The sequence below is a fragment of the Colletotrichum abscissum genome (assembly GCF_030869225.1).
Source record: "Colletotrichum abscissum strain IMI 504890 chromosome Unknown Scaffold_25.1, whole genome shotgun sequence".
Classification (NCBI taxonomy): Eukaryota; Fungi; Ascomycota; class Sordariomycetes; order Glomerellales; family Glomerellaceae; genus Colletotrichum; species Colletotrichum abscissum.
Genome location: NW_026850154.1, coordinates 134812 through 148116, shown reverse-complemented (window position 1 = coordinate 148116; position 13305 = coordinate 134812). Strand labels below are relative to the sequence as shown.

The 13305-nt window shown below is 55.2% G+C and overlaps 4 protein-coding genes across 4 annotated transcripts; 3 read left to right on the top strand and 1 right to left on the bottom strand.

Annotated features, from left to right (window-relative positions):
* Positions 1 to 433: 433 nt before the first annotated feature.
* Positions 434 to 3281, bottom strand: CABS01_09988 (transketolase; the record flags this gene model as incomplete). Its single annotated transcript, XM_060543344.1, has 6 exons — positions 434 to 776; positions 860 to 997; positions 1080 to 1338; positions 1430 to 1448; positions 1533 to 1765; positions 2105 to 3281. The coding sequence occupies 6 exons, from the start codon at positions 3279 to 3281 to the stop codon at positions 434 to 436; spliced, it is 2169 nt and encodes a 722-aa protein (XP_060399525.1).
* A 561-nt stretch (positions 3282 to 3842) lies between these two features.
* CABS01_09987 (beta-glucosidase 6) lies at positions 3843 to 6034 on the top strand (the record flags this gene model as incomplete). Its single annotated transcript, XM_060543343.1, has 2 exons — positions 3843 to 4410; positions 4461 to 6034. The coding sequence occupies 2 exons, from the start codon at positions 3843 to 3845 to the stop codon at positions 6032 to 6034; spliced, it is 2142 nt and encodes a 713-aa protein (XP_060399524.1).
* Positions 6035 to 8494: 2460 nt separating this feature from the next.
* On the top strand, positions 8495 to 10729 carry CABS01_09986 (major facilitator superfamily transporter; the record flags this gene model as incomplete). The annotated part of the gene is made up of 6 exons (XM_060543342.1): positions 8495 to 8841; positions 8894 to 9396; positions 9459 to 9981; positions 10254 to 10290; positions 10403 to 10472; positions 10566 to 10729. 6 exons carry the CDS (start codon positions 8495 to 8497, stop codon positions 10727 to 10729), a joined length of 1644 nt encoding a protein of 547 aa, XP_060399523.1.
* A 2036-nt stretch (positions 10730 to 12765) lies between these two features.
* CABS01_09985 (uncharacterized protein) lies at positions 12766 to 13059 on the top strand (the record flags this gene model as incomplete). The annotated part of the gene is made up of 1 exon (XM_060543341.1): positions 12766 to 13059. One exon carries the CDS (start codon positions 12766 to 12768, stop codon positions 13057 to 13059), a length of 294 nt encoding a protein of 97 aa, XP_060399522.1.
* Positions 13060 to 13305: the final 246 nt, after the last annotated feature.

Sequence of the window (13305 nt, the reverse complement as noted above, 5' to 3'; positions counted from 1 at the left end):
ATGTTACCCGATTAGGTAATTTCCGCCGGTTCGATTTACAATTCCGTCTAGTACACATTTCCTCCTCTATTTTCTACACGGTTGCTGCAATGGACAACCTGATGGCCCGAAAGCTAAAAGGGGTAATTCAGTTGCATTCTTTATCTGCTAAATTTCCTTGAGTCTCTCTGTTGAGGTAAGAGGTGACTTCCGCAGTCTATTTGTGTCGACACCCTTCCCAGGATCACACGTGGGAATGAAGCCTACGTCCTCACCAAGGTACTTCTTTGCAGTGGAGACCCTCCTGACAGCAAAAGTGATGTGTTGGTAAAGAAAGCTTTTTAAACCATTCCTAGCTTTGGCATGCTGATGCACCAGTCGAGCAAACACTCTATATGTAGCCCTTAACAATCAAAAGACTCTCTCTTTCTGTCCTTCTTTCCCCACTCTCTCTTTATTTCCGGCCACCGCCAATATCCTGGCCCAGCCTGTACGAGGTAATCTTGTCCCACTCAATCTTCTGCCTCGTCACCGGCAGCTGTCGTCGCAGGCCCTTGAACGCGCCCTCGCTCAGGCTCGTGAACCCCCTGTTGAGCTCCTCCTGGTACTTCTTCTCCGACGCCGCAATCTCCTTGACGATGCCCGCGCCCGTGCCCGATGACACCGACGCCTGGCTGGGCCGGCTCGTGAGCAGCCTGACGTTGCCGTCTTCGTAGTAGTGCACGTCGACCTTGACGGAGCCCTCGAGGGCCTCGGAGGAGGGGTCGAAGATGTACACTGATCGCCATCGGCCGTTCCTGATGGTAATCCCACGGGTTAGTGCATGCACCCGCGGCGGTGGGGAACGCTTAGGGAAGAGCGCTATAGGGGTATCACGTACCAGAAGTTGTTGGGAGAGTACTTGTTCGAGACGATTATGACGGCAACCTTGGAATCGTTCTCGGTGGGGTAGACGCCGTACGCGGCGTTGGGGAAGTGTTCCTGGACATAGGGGCTGAGGCTTTTCAACGTCGACTTGCTGTTCACGTAGCTCTCTCAGCATCACTGTCCTCATCTTGTTGTCTCGATTCCCGTCAAAAAAAAAAAAAAAAAAAACCTACATCAAGTCCGAGTTGGCGCTCTCCAAAACGTAGCTCTGCACGTTGCTCGCCTTCTGTGTGGTGTGGTCAAAGAAGAAGCTCGTGGAGCTCTCCACGTCAAAGTACTGGCCGTCGCCGAGCGAGCTGTGCGCGCTAACAATGACCTGCTGGCTCCCGCCTGGCAGCTTCACCGTGACGAACTGCTCCTCGTTGTACTTTTCAAACGCCGGCTCGAGGCTGGACACGATCTCGGGGTCCGATACGGTGAGCGACTTGATATCTTTGCGACGGTGTTAGCAGTTCGTTCGGAGCTGTCGGCCCATTCGTCTTCGTGGCAGAGTTGGGGGTTAGGGTAGGCAAGTGCGGTTTACCTGCAATAACATCTGCGAGCTTCAATCGAGGTCAGCTTGGGGTGCGGTTCGCGACGTCATGCGCGTCGTAAGGGGATGGAGCTCGAGGCAAGTGGGAAGGTACCTCGCCTGGGGGAGCACCCTCCACGAAGGAGGACACGGTCTCGACTTGGGACATTGTGAGGTTGCAAGCTGGTGCGGCGGAAAGGGTCAAAGGTTCTGGTCGCGCAATCAGTCTGTCGTTGAGTCGGTGACGATTGCGGCTGTACGGAGTAAATGGAGAGCTGTCTGCCTCTCTCGAACGTTGAAACGTAATGCGGGGCAGTTGGAGGCGGGACATGGGGAGGGGCGGATTGGCTGGGAAAGGGGGTTAATTGTTAGCGCGGGACCTCCACTTGAGCTGAAGGAAGTGGACTCATGGTGTACTTCCCCATCACGAAGCGAACATGTCAACGGGTTCGCTGCTACCTGCATCCAATTCATATCCAAAGCTAGCAGAACATTACTTATGAAGTTGTATGGCATGTCATTAAGGGTATGTGCTATGTTTTGAATTTTCTTCTTCGTTATCTTCCCTATCACTCCTGGTCCCCTACCAAGTCTCAATAATCCAGAACCCGCTTAATATTGTCATAAACCCCTGAGATACGTTAGAAATCGTTGCTGCGTTTATCATGGGTAGGAGGCAACACTTACTTGCAACATCAGGGATGTTGAACTTCTCATAAAGCAACGGAGTGTGAATGCTCCATCCAGCAACTCTTGCAACCGGTGCCTCCAGCCTCAAAAAGGTATCAGGATCCTCCTGGATCGTGGCAGCAACCTCAGCACCGATACCAGCATTCACCATCGCTTCGTGCACCACGATGCAGTGGCCTGTCTTGCGCACGCTCTGGAATACCGTCTCCTTATCCCAGGGGTACAGCGTTCTAAGATCAATGAGCTCGACAGAGATGCCCAGCTCCTCTTCGGCCTTTTGTATGGCCGACATGCAGGTATACAGCGGCTGTCCGTACGAGATAATCGTCACGTCCTTGCCCTCCTTCAGCACCTCCGCCTTGGACAACGGCAGCGTGTACGCTCCCGCGGGCACCTGCTCGACGGCCGCGCGGTACAGAATCTTGGGCTCCATGAAGATGCACGGGTCATTGCTGCGGATGGCCGCCAGCAACAGACCCTTGGCTTGTAGAGGTGACCGTGGCATGATCACCCGCAGACCGGGGATGTGCGTGAACAAGCTCTCGGGCGACTGAGAGTGATAGAGGGCGCCGTGGCCGACACCGCCGCAGGGCATGCGTACCGTCAGACCACCAACGCTCCGGCCACAGGCGCCGTCCCTGTATCGGTACTTGGCCGCCTCGTTGACGAGCTGGTCAAAGGCCGGGTAGACGTAGTCGGCAAATTGTATCTCAGCAACCGGCCGCATACCCTCCGCGGCCGCGCCAATGGCGAAGCCCATGATGCCCTGTTCCGTCAGTGGCGTGTTGAAGATGCGGTCGGCACCGTACGTCTCTGCCAGCTTCATCGTGCACCGAAAGACGCCGCCAAAGGCAACGTCCTCGCCAAAAACCATGACGGAGTCGTCCTCAGCCAGGGCGATGGAGAGAGCATCGTTGATGGCTTGAAACAGGTTCATCTTCTTTGTCGTGCCATCGCGCACCTCCGCCGGTAATTCGGCCGTGCCGAGAGCAGTTTGTGAAGAGTGCGCGAGGAGTGACGTTGTCGCGTAGTCCACGGGTATGTTGAGCTTTGCATTGGGCGGGTGTGTCGAGTAGAGCCGGGGGCCCGTTGCAAGGGGTGGCAGAAGCTGCGTCGATACCGGCGGCGCCAGCGCTCGCCGCAGTGGACGTAATGAAATTGACGACGACCTCATTGTGAATGGTACAGAGAGAGATAGAAAACCCAAAGATCCCTTTTTGAGAAGCCAATGCCTTGTGGTTTGTGTGAGTTCTATTCGTAGAGATGAAGGGGATTGAAGGACGGGAGCCGGCTCAGACGAGGTAGGCCCTCGTTGCTAACCCGAAGGATGGCGGGTGATGTAAGTCAATCTTCGGCTTGCGACGGCGTTCGCGGGGTTGAAGCGGCTCCTGTCAGCCACAGACCCCTGCAGCCACTTAACGCCCTGATAAGGAGGTACCGGGGACACTGGGGCCACTGGGACCAGAGCTCAAGGTCGATTGTTGCCCTGCCAACAGCCGATGCGCCAAAGCACCTCCAAAAACAAGGCAGGAGCAATTGGAATACGACATCTTGGTACCCTGGCACCAAGCGAAGGCCAACGAGTACTTCGTACACGACGCAAACGTATTTCCCGCAAACCCGTGCCTTTTCTACCTAACCGCCAGGAATGTCATCCGAGTCGCGAACATTCCAGTGCAACGGCGACTAGGTTACTTTCACCCAACGAGGACGACTTTTTGCGACAAAATAGAAGATGGCGCCCGGTGAATCTTCGAGACCATCGTCGCATCGACCACGAGACTCATCGGGCAGGAAACACCACAACAAGAAACGACGATCACGCGCAGAAGGATCTAGACGACCGGCCACAGATTCCGGCGAAAGCAGAGACGAGAGAAGGTCACAATCGCTGTCCGTGGATGCGTTAGCAAAGCTGAACCAGGATAACGTCAAGAGGCAAAAGAGAAGGGAAAAGAAAGAAAGAAGTGCGGGTGCTGGCAGGCCATCGAGGGACGCCGATGCAGACGCAGACGCAGAGCGGCGGGAGAGACGGAGGGCACGACGCGAAGCAGCCTACAGAGATGCGCCCACAGAACGACCAAAGCGGGTGCGGCGAGAGGTGGATACGGAGGCAGTCTACGAAAAGCCCAGGAGGGAACACAAGCACAAAAAGAAACGGGTGGTCAGTGGCGCGATTATGGAGGAGGGACGGTCAAGAGGCCACTTGAGAGGCGGAGGGTGGAACAGCTCTGACCACAGCTTCGAGAAGGAGTATCTCATGGAGGACCCTCCAAAACCCGTCAAGAAGCGGAAGAAGCTTTGTAGGTTGCTTTGAATCGGGAGCTGGAGACGTTGACTAACTGGCCATCAGGGATATGTCTCAGTGTCTCATTAGTGCTTCTCATCATCATCATTGTGGTGGCTGTGGTGGTCAGCAAGAACAATAACAAGAGCAGCAACACGAAAACGACCCTCGACGACGGAAATAAGGACAGCGTCCCGATGAAGTGGCGCGGCACCTACCTCGATCCGTGGTCATGGGATGACACAACCGATTTCAACGTCACATTCACGGAGCAGATGGTCGGCGACCTGCCCGTCATGGGTCTCTATACCGACTGGGACGACTCGAAACGGGCAAACGACAAGGTGCCGGCGCTCAAAGACGCCTGGGGCTCCTACGGCTCGCGGCCCGCCCGCGGCGTCAACGTCGGCGGCTGGCTAAACCTCGAGCCCTTCATCACCCCTTCCCTCTTCAACTACGACTCCCGCCTCGGCATCATTGACGAGTACACGCTCTGCAAGCACCTCGGCACCAAGCAGACGGCCGAGGTCCTCGAGAAGCATTACTCGACTTTCGTCACCGAGTCCACCTTCAAGGAGATCGCCGACGCCGGCCTTGACCACGTCCGCATCCCCTTCAACTACTGGGCCGTCGAGGTCTACGACGGCGACCCCTACCTCTTCCGCACCTCGTGGCGCTACCTCCTCCGCGGCATCGAGTGGGCGCGCAAGTACGGCCTCCGTGTCAACCTTGACGTCCACGGCCTCCCGGGTAGTCAAAACGGCTGGAACCACTCGGGCCGTCAGGGCGCCATCGGCTGGCTCAATGGCACCGACGGCGCGACCAACGCCCAGCGCAGCCTGGATATGCACGACCGCCTCTCCAAGTTCTTCGCCCAGGACCGCTACAAGAACATCATTGCCTTTTACGGTCTCGCCAACGAGCCGCGCAACGTGGACCTCAACAACGCCGATGTGGTCTCGTGGACCGCGCAGGCCTACAAGCTCGTCAAGGGCAACGGCATCGGCGGCGTCGTGGTGTTCGGCGACGGGTTCATGGGCCTGGCCAACTGGCAGGGGAAACTGACGGGCTACAGTGACCTCGCGCTCGACGTACATCAGTACGTCATTTTCAACACCGACCAAATCGTTTACACGCACAAGAAGAAGGTCGAGTACGCCTGCAGCGGGTGGACGGAGCAGACGGAGCAGTCGATGGACACCTCCACGGGCTACGGCCCCACGCTCTTCGCCGAGTGGTCCCAGGCCGACACGGACTGCGCCAAGCACCTGACCAACGTCGGCTGGGGCAACCGGTGGACGGGCACCTACAACACGGGCAACGCGACGACGTCGATCCTCGAGCCGCGGTGCCCGACCCAGGACTCCAAGTGCGACTGCGACACGGCCAACGGCGACGCGGGCGGCTTCAGCAGCGACTACAAGAAGTTCTTGCAAATGTTTGCCGAGGCGCAGATGCACTCGTTCGAAAAGGGGTGGGGGTGGTGGTACTGGACGTGGGACACGGAGAGCGCGCCGCTGTGGAGTTACAAAAAGGGCCTCGCGGCCGGGATCCTGCCGGCCAAGGCGTACGATCGGGACTTTGACTGCTCCGGGACCGTGCCGGACTTTGGGAGCTTGGCGGAGACCTACCGGATGTGAGAGGGAATGAAACGGACGGAAAAATGAGTCAACTTTCGGAAGTTCCGTACCGGAGGTCCGGAGGTGAGGTGCTTTGTGAGTGGGCCTAGTTGTGCGGCTCTGTTGACGACGTGCATTGTGTTGTCCGACGACATGCGTACCGGGGGTTTTATATATGTGTGTTATCTTGCATGTAACGGGCGTTTTGTTTGTTTTTTATTTCTCATCTTTATTGTTTTTCTTGTCATTTACCCCCTGTTTTCGGGGGTCAAGAGTTCAGCAAACTGCATTTTCAAACCCAACGAAAGCGAGAAATATCGGTATACTAGAAAGAGTAGCGGGCTCATCATGATGATGATCATGTAAGTAAACAGAGGTACGAAGGAAAAGATGGAAAGGGGCCTCATGTATGATAATAACGCTTATGGAGACTGCACATGATTTCACCTCCATCAGAGTAGATAGATAGAGGAAGAAGGAAGAAGGAAATGACGAAAAAATCACGGGTTATCGAGGATTATCTGACCTACCTGCCTCCTTGCACTGCCCCAAGTTGTTGGTGAGCTTCAGTGTTGTAAATCATAGGCATTTAGTAGTGAACGTTTTAGATTACCAATCCTCATCGTAACTCCGTGGGATACTCAGCTTAAAGGATCTCCACGCCTCAAATCACAAATCAAAACACGTGGATTCCCTTACTCTCAATCCCATCTGAGCTAAGCCACCCCCAAAGGCCCCGATCGGCGAGCCGGCGCCGCGGGGAGAAAAGGCCCAAATATTGGAGTGTCTGTCTGTGTGTGGCAAGCTGTCAGAAAAATTGGCAATGCGCACAGACACTGGGCAGGAGACCAAGATAACGGTCTCGCCCGGCGCCGGGAAAAGCTGCCGACAATTCAATGTGGCTGACAACCCTCTCGCGGCTTCGGCCCTCTACACAAGAAGCGAAAGTGACAATCCAGTGTTTTTTTGCTGGGCCTGCAACATGCGAAAGCGGGGATCGATCACCTCAAGAGCCCACATGCTGGGCAGTCTGAACTCTGAACCCATCTAGTCAGATCTCAAGATGGACAGAGTCGGAAGCTAGCCAAAGTATGATAGATGGGAGAGGACCACCAAGCTTATCGCGAATTCGCACGTCCTCTGCGAGTCTGTGGTCGGTGAACCATTCCATCGGGCCGCGTCTAACAGCCGTGGAGTGGAACTCCGCCAAGACGGGCTGGGTTTCTACTCAGCACCACATCTCGACGTATGTTGCTCGAACAGTCGACAGATCAAGGTTACAGGGCCAATTTTAGCACCTGCGACTCGTTGCAGGAGTGACAAGAGGTGGCAGGCGCCTCCTGTCTCAAATGATCCCAGGTTCCAGACGCCGAGGATCCCCCCGTCTCTTCCCGCTGCCGCCAGCTGAATGAGAAACCGCGACTTGTGAAATGTCTGGAATGAGCCAAAAAGGTCGTGGTGAATCTCGGCTCTTCCGACGTCATATCCATGACGGTTTATTTCCGAGAGAACCCCGTCCCTTCTGTCACCCTTTCGGCCAACGTAAGTGCAGCCAAAAGATAATAACAATACTAATAAAATGTTAGCAATCGAAAACTCGCGCGAACTAACGCCGAATAGCTCGAGACCCCTTCTCATTGGACCCTTCCATCCGCTCTCGCAAGAATAGGCTGTTGGCTCCGATGCAGAACTGGAAGATCCCCAAGGTAATGTAGGGTCCAACGCAGCGTCATCCATCCCACAGTTTTGTCACCCATCCAGGGGGCTCTATGACACACCTGCATGCCCCTCTCCATCTCCTCTCCTCTCCTCTCTTATTCCCTTTCGCCGCGATGACGAGATCCACCCTAGTCCGCGGTGTGCTTCCTCTCGAAAGAGCGAACCGCGTTCTGGGCTGAATAATCGTCGAGAAGTGCATGGGAAAAATTGCCAAACGGGTCGCGCCGTCTAGCCATCCGGTCGTCTTTGACTAATGCGTGTGAATGGATGCGGTGCCGATGGCGCGAGGTCCCCACTATCCCATCCACTTCGAGGTCCTCGCGCCTTTCTTTGCCTTGTTATCGGGAAAACTGCAAAATCCATGAAAAAGAGGTCCTCTTCCATGAACAGACTCGTCCCTTTCACTGTTTCTTCTTCTGCGTCTTTGAAACAATCGGAAGAGTTGCAGTGAGAGAGGAGCCGTTTCTCCCACTTCCAAATAAAAACCACTGCCCTGCACATACCTCCGTTCGCAGTAACGCCCAGCCCAGCAACAGACTGATCTGATCCTGTCACGATCCACACGACCGCTGGAACTCGGAACCAGGCCCATAATAACCACGCGGGATATCCGTACAAATATCCGACATCCGCAATCGGCCGACTGCTGCGCCCTTGATATCAAGTCGTTATCAAGCGGCCCTGAGTAAGACCTAAGTTGAAGAAAAAAAAATTGTCGAGGATCGTTGCTGCTTTTCTCCCTTGCGGCGTTTGACGATAATCATGACGAACGAAGTCGAAAAAGACATTGAAAAGGCCGAGAGCCATTCATCAAATCAGGACGATGACAGCGCCACAGTCCACGAGGACTCGGGCTTCGAGCCCATCCGCACGGGCGCCGCCGGTACACGGTCACTCCGTCAGTCAAGATCATTGACCCGGACGCGGTCACAAAACGGCTACAGCTGTGACGATTACCAAGAGGACGACAGCTCGCCAAGAGAACCGGAAAAGGACCAGTATGAAGTGACTTTCGAGGGCGGCGACAGCGATCCCATGAGTCCACGTAGTTTGGGCAAGGCGAGAAAGTGGCTCATTGTATCCATTGTATCGTGCGCGAGTTTTTGCGTGTAAGTGAAGTCAACCATCGACTCTGTAATGAGATGTTGACGTGCAAGACAGTACCGCTGCGAGCTCCATCTACACCTCGACGTATGCCCAGATGGATGCAGAATTCGGCAACTCCCGACTGGTGAGCACTATTGGCCTGTCAGTCTTTGTTCTCGGCATCAGCTTGGGCCCCATGTTCCTGAGCCCTCTCAGCGAGTTTTACGGACGCCGGCCCATCTATCTCGTCTCTTGGTCCATGTATGTCATCTGGATCATCCCGTCAGCAGTCGCCAAGAATATTGCAACTATGATCGTTGCCCGGTTTTTCGACGGTTTGTCTGGCAGTGCCTTCCTCGCCGTATCCGGTGGCACAGTGAGTGACTTGTTTGCTCGTCATGAGCTCCAAGCCCCTATGCTCATGTACTCACTTGCTCCCTTCATCGGACCATGCATCGGCCCGTTGATTGGTGGCTTCGTCAACTACAACGCACACTGGAGATGGACGTACTATGTCATGATCATCTGGGCTTTTGCGCTTTTGGTCGCCATTGTCGTATTCGTTCCTGAGACTTATCGTGAGTGTCCATGGAGGGTGCGCCCTCGGACTAGCTTGTCAGAGCTGACTTTTTGCTTCCAGATCCGATCGTCCTGCGGACCAAGGCACGCAAGATCCGAAAAGAGACAGGTGACGAGCGGTGGAAGGCCCCTGTTGAGAACATTACAAAGTCCGTCATCAAGACAATCGGCATCTCCTTGATGCGTCCCTTCCAGCTCATTGCCTTTGAACCCATGGTCCTCAGTCTCGACATCTTCTCGGCCATTCTCTTGGGTATTCTGTACCTTTTCTTCGGCGCATTCCCCCTCGTCTTCACAACGATCCATGGCTTCAACCTGTGGCAAGTCGGTCTCACCTTCCTGGGTATCCTCGTGGGCATGTTCCTTGCCGCCGCGACGGATCCCTTGTGGCACCGTATCCGTAGTCGACTCATGGCCGACTTGGAAAAGGAGACGGGCGTCGAGGGTGCCAGCGAGCCAGAGTTCCGCCTTCCACCAGTCATCCTGGGAGCCTTCCTCTGTCCCATTGGCATCTTCTGGTTTGGTTGGAGTCTTCATGTGCACTGGATCATGCCCATCATTGGATCCGCCATTTTTGGAGCTGGGTAAGTTCACATTTCCCTTCGCACAGCATCGCACCCATCATCCAAAGTTGGAAAAAGGCCCGTGGTTCCGCAACATGCGCATCTTGCTGCCGTGACAAGACAACCCCGTGGTTGCTTTGAGCAGGCCATCTGCAGGCTTCTGCAGGTTCATGCGCTGGCGTGTGCTTTCGGCCGTTAGGCATGCTTTGTCAGGCTTCCACGGAGCGTGGGGTGGTGTTGTTTTCCCATCTTGTATGCAGGAGTATGCAACTGACCGTCTTGATGTGCCGCAGAACTCTCCTCGTCTTCACTGGGATCTTTACGTTTCTTGTAAGTGGAATATGTCCCGCCAGCTCCCCGCTTGTGGCGTTCCAGGGGTTTGGAATCAGTCTCAGGCCCGGAGGTTACACGACAGGAATTGTGCTAAAGTTGGGGCTCACAGGTCGATGCTTATCCTTTATACGCCGCCTCGGCCCTCGCAAGTAATGCGTTTGTGCGATGCATGTTCGCTGGTGAGTTGCCCCGTGGCACCAACGCTCTCAACCACTCAGTTGGGAGGTGTCGTGTTTCGTTCGCGGTGCTGACTTGGACTTCCCTTTCAACAGCCGCATTCCCGTTGTTTGGAACGCAAATGTACAACAAGCTTGGATATTCCTGGGCTTCGTCACTGCTCGCCTTCTTGACGGTGGCCATGCTCCCGTTTCCATACATCTTCTTCAAGTATGGCAAGAAGATCAGAAGTCGCAGTCGGTTCGCCACGCGGGCGTGAGACAAGGCAGCAGAGGGCAGAAGTCCACAACGGACAAAAAGAAAGTTGACGAAGGTGACAATGCAACGAGAGATTCAGCGAAGGCCGGTGAAGGATCAGGCGTGGACGGCACCGCACAGACTTTCCGCATCGGTGTGGAGGACCAGCAAAGAGGCTGCCGGGCTGTGAATGGTTGACAGTGACCGCATGTCGCCTCGCTGCCGGTGTTGTTGGTCGTGGGTGCGCATCTTGCCATGATGAGCGCGTTCCTGACCCAGGCAGTCGAGCTGGGCTGCCACTCTGCATTATTGGACGACTAGTGAGCGGGAGTCGGCGCGCAGCAGATGCGGCTGTTGATCGCGTCGATCGTCATGAGGTGGACGGCAGTAACCGTCTGCAAGTGCCCAAGGTGTCGGGCTGTCATTGATGGAAAGGTCATCAGGCAGCCATAGCGAGGAAGTTGGATGGTAACGCGGCATACGGAGGCTGGCCGAGTGGCTGCCAATGACGGGCGAGAAGCCTTGTTTGATTTTGTGCTCACATGCAATGAGATACCCCGAGCGGTTGATGGGCTGCAGATGGATAGACAGACCGATGCTCGGCACGTCGGCTAGAACCAACATTAGTTAATGCGAAGATACCACCCTCATCCTCAGCGAGCCGTGGCACGTATAGCACTGTCACGACTGTCCAGGGAGGTGTGAAGCTGGGTGTAAGTCGTCACTCGGCCCTCGGCTTGGCTTGTCTTGGGACCAGGAAAAATGCGAACTGCGGATGTTGGATGTGGAGATCGTATTGGATCTCACATGCAGCAATGGGAACAGTGAGAATGCCAGATATCCAATAAAGTGGCTTGCAGTTGCGTCGCTAACGTAATGCCGTGCGACTGAACCTGGCCATATTGGAATCGTTGAGACCAAGGCGCAGCAGATGACAAACGGATGGTCATTGTTTCCTGGGTTCGAGTTCTGGTCTTGTCGTGGATGATGTAAGTTGACATGATGGAATTCAAATCGTGGGTGAGGTGAGCAGAATATGGCTTGGCCAACCTGGTCCGGATCCAGCTGCGGGGATGCAAAGTTGCGAGTGTGTGTCTTGAGGAGCCTTTGCTCGGATTGCACAGGTGCATAATATGTAAGGCAAGGTATTCTGCAGGAGCAGGCGGCAGGCATGTGTCCGACTTTTCAACTACCCCCTTCCTTCCTTGAGGTATCCGTAGTACCTACCTACCTTACCTTATGTACGGTATTAAGTCCAAGAAAGTACAGACGAAGATGGGTTGTTTCCGTTTCTGTTCGGAACTACCGTACTGCCTTCCACAGTCCACAACGGTTACTGCAAGTCCGACTGTCCGTCACCTTAGTTTGGATGGATGCGACGGGAAGGAGAGAAAGTCACGCCAAAAGTGTCTCCGACCCTGCCTATGGTGCCACGGGCGCCAACTACCTACCTACACCAACGGGAGACTCGAGGACCTGGATGACTGTGCAGCCGTAACAGCGTTCCGTCGTGGGAAGGACAGACTTGTGCATTGTATTATATACATTTTCAACATCCCACTTTGTGTGGTGCTTCATGTAGCAGGAACTCATAAGGCACGAAAAGTGGATTTCTCGGCCGGTGCACCCACATTCCCCCTCGGCCCAACGAATGACGAGTGTGACATTTTCTCCAAGAAAAACCCCGCAGCTCAGCACGCAAATCTTTGACCAACAGCAGCGAGGCTGGGGCATCCGTTTTCTCTTTGGGCCTGTTAACTGCTGTATTTCACTTACCACCTTACGGATACTGCCCGTAACTTTGGTACCTTGTCTATCCCGTCCCTCTCGTTTTCTTTACCGACCGCCGCCAGCTCTGACGACAAACCTCTCGCGTGCTCCTCTTCCACCCGACCGAGGATAAACATCACGACTCCAAAATCTGCCCCGACCTCCCGACGACGCCGCTTTCCCCTCAATTGCGCCGCTGCGCTTGCGATCGAGAACCTGCGAATGCGATCCGCCCTACCAGTGCTACTTATTGCAAAGTAGCCCACCAAACTCCCGTACCGCGTGTCAATGCTTGCATCAGACAAGCACAGGGACTACGGCTTCCTGCATATACCATTTACTCTCTCGACCTCTAAAAACCTCCCTCACTTCACCCCGGCCCAGCGCCGTCAGCCGGCTATCCGCCCAGCGACTCTGTCTACCACCTTGTCCCCGCGACCTCATGTGGTCCGCGACGCGAACACCGGTCTCGAGACGACTGCGCCAACCATCGAGTCCAAGGGACCTAGTCCTGTCGTGACGAGCACGTCGCACGAGAAACGCCTCTTTCCTCTCCACCAACTCACTATTGGAGACTCCTGACTGCTGAGGATACGAGCTGTGGGAGACCCAAGGCTCGCCGCCTCCGTTCTTTCTGCCCTGCTCTGCTTGTAAGCCGCCTGCCCCCCCCTGCGGCGCAAAGAGAACCAAAAGAGAGAGGGAGAAAACAAGGCTCTACCCGACCTATATCGCGGGAGCGCACAGCGCCTATTTCTGGCCCTATTCTCCCATACTACGTCGTCGCGGGAAACCATTGTCCGGCTCGACTCCTATTCGCAGACTCGAACT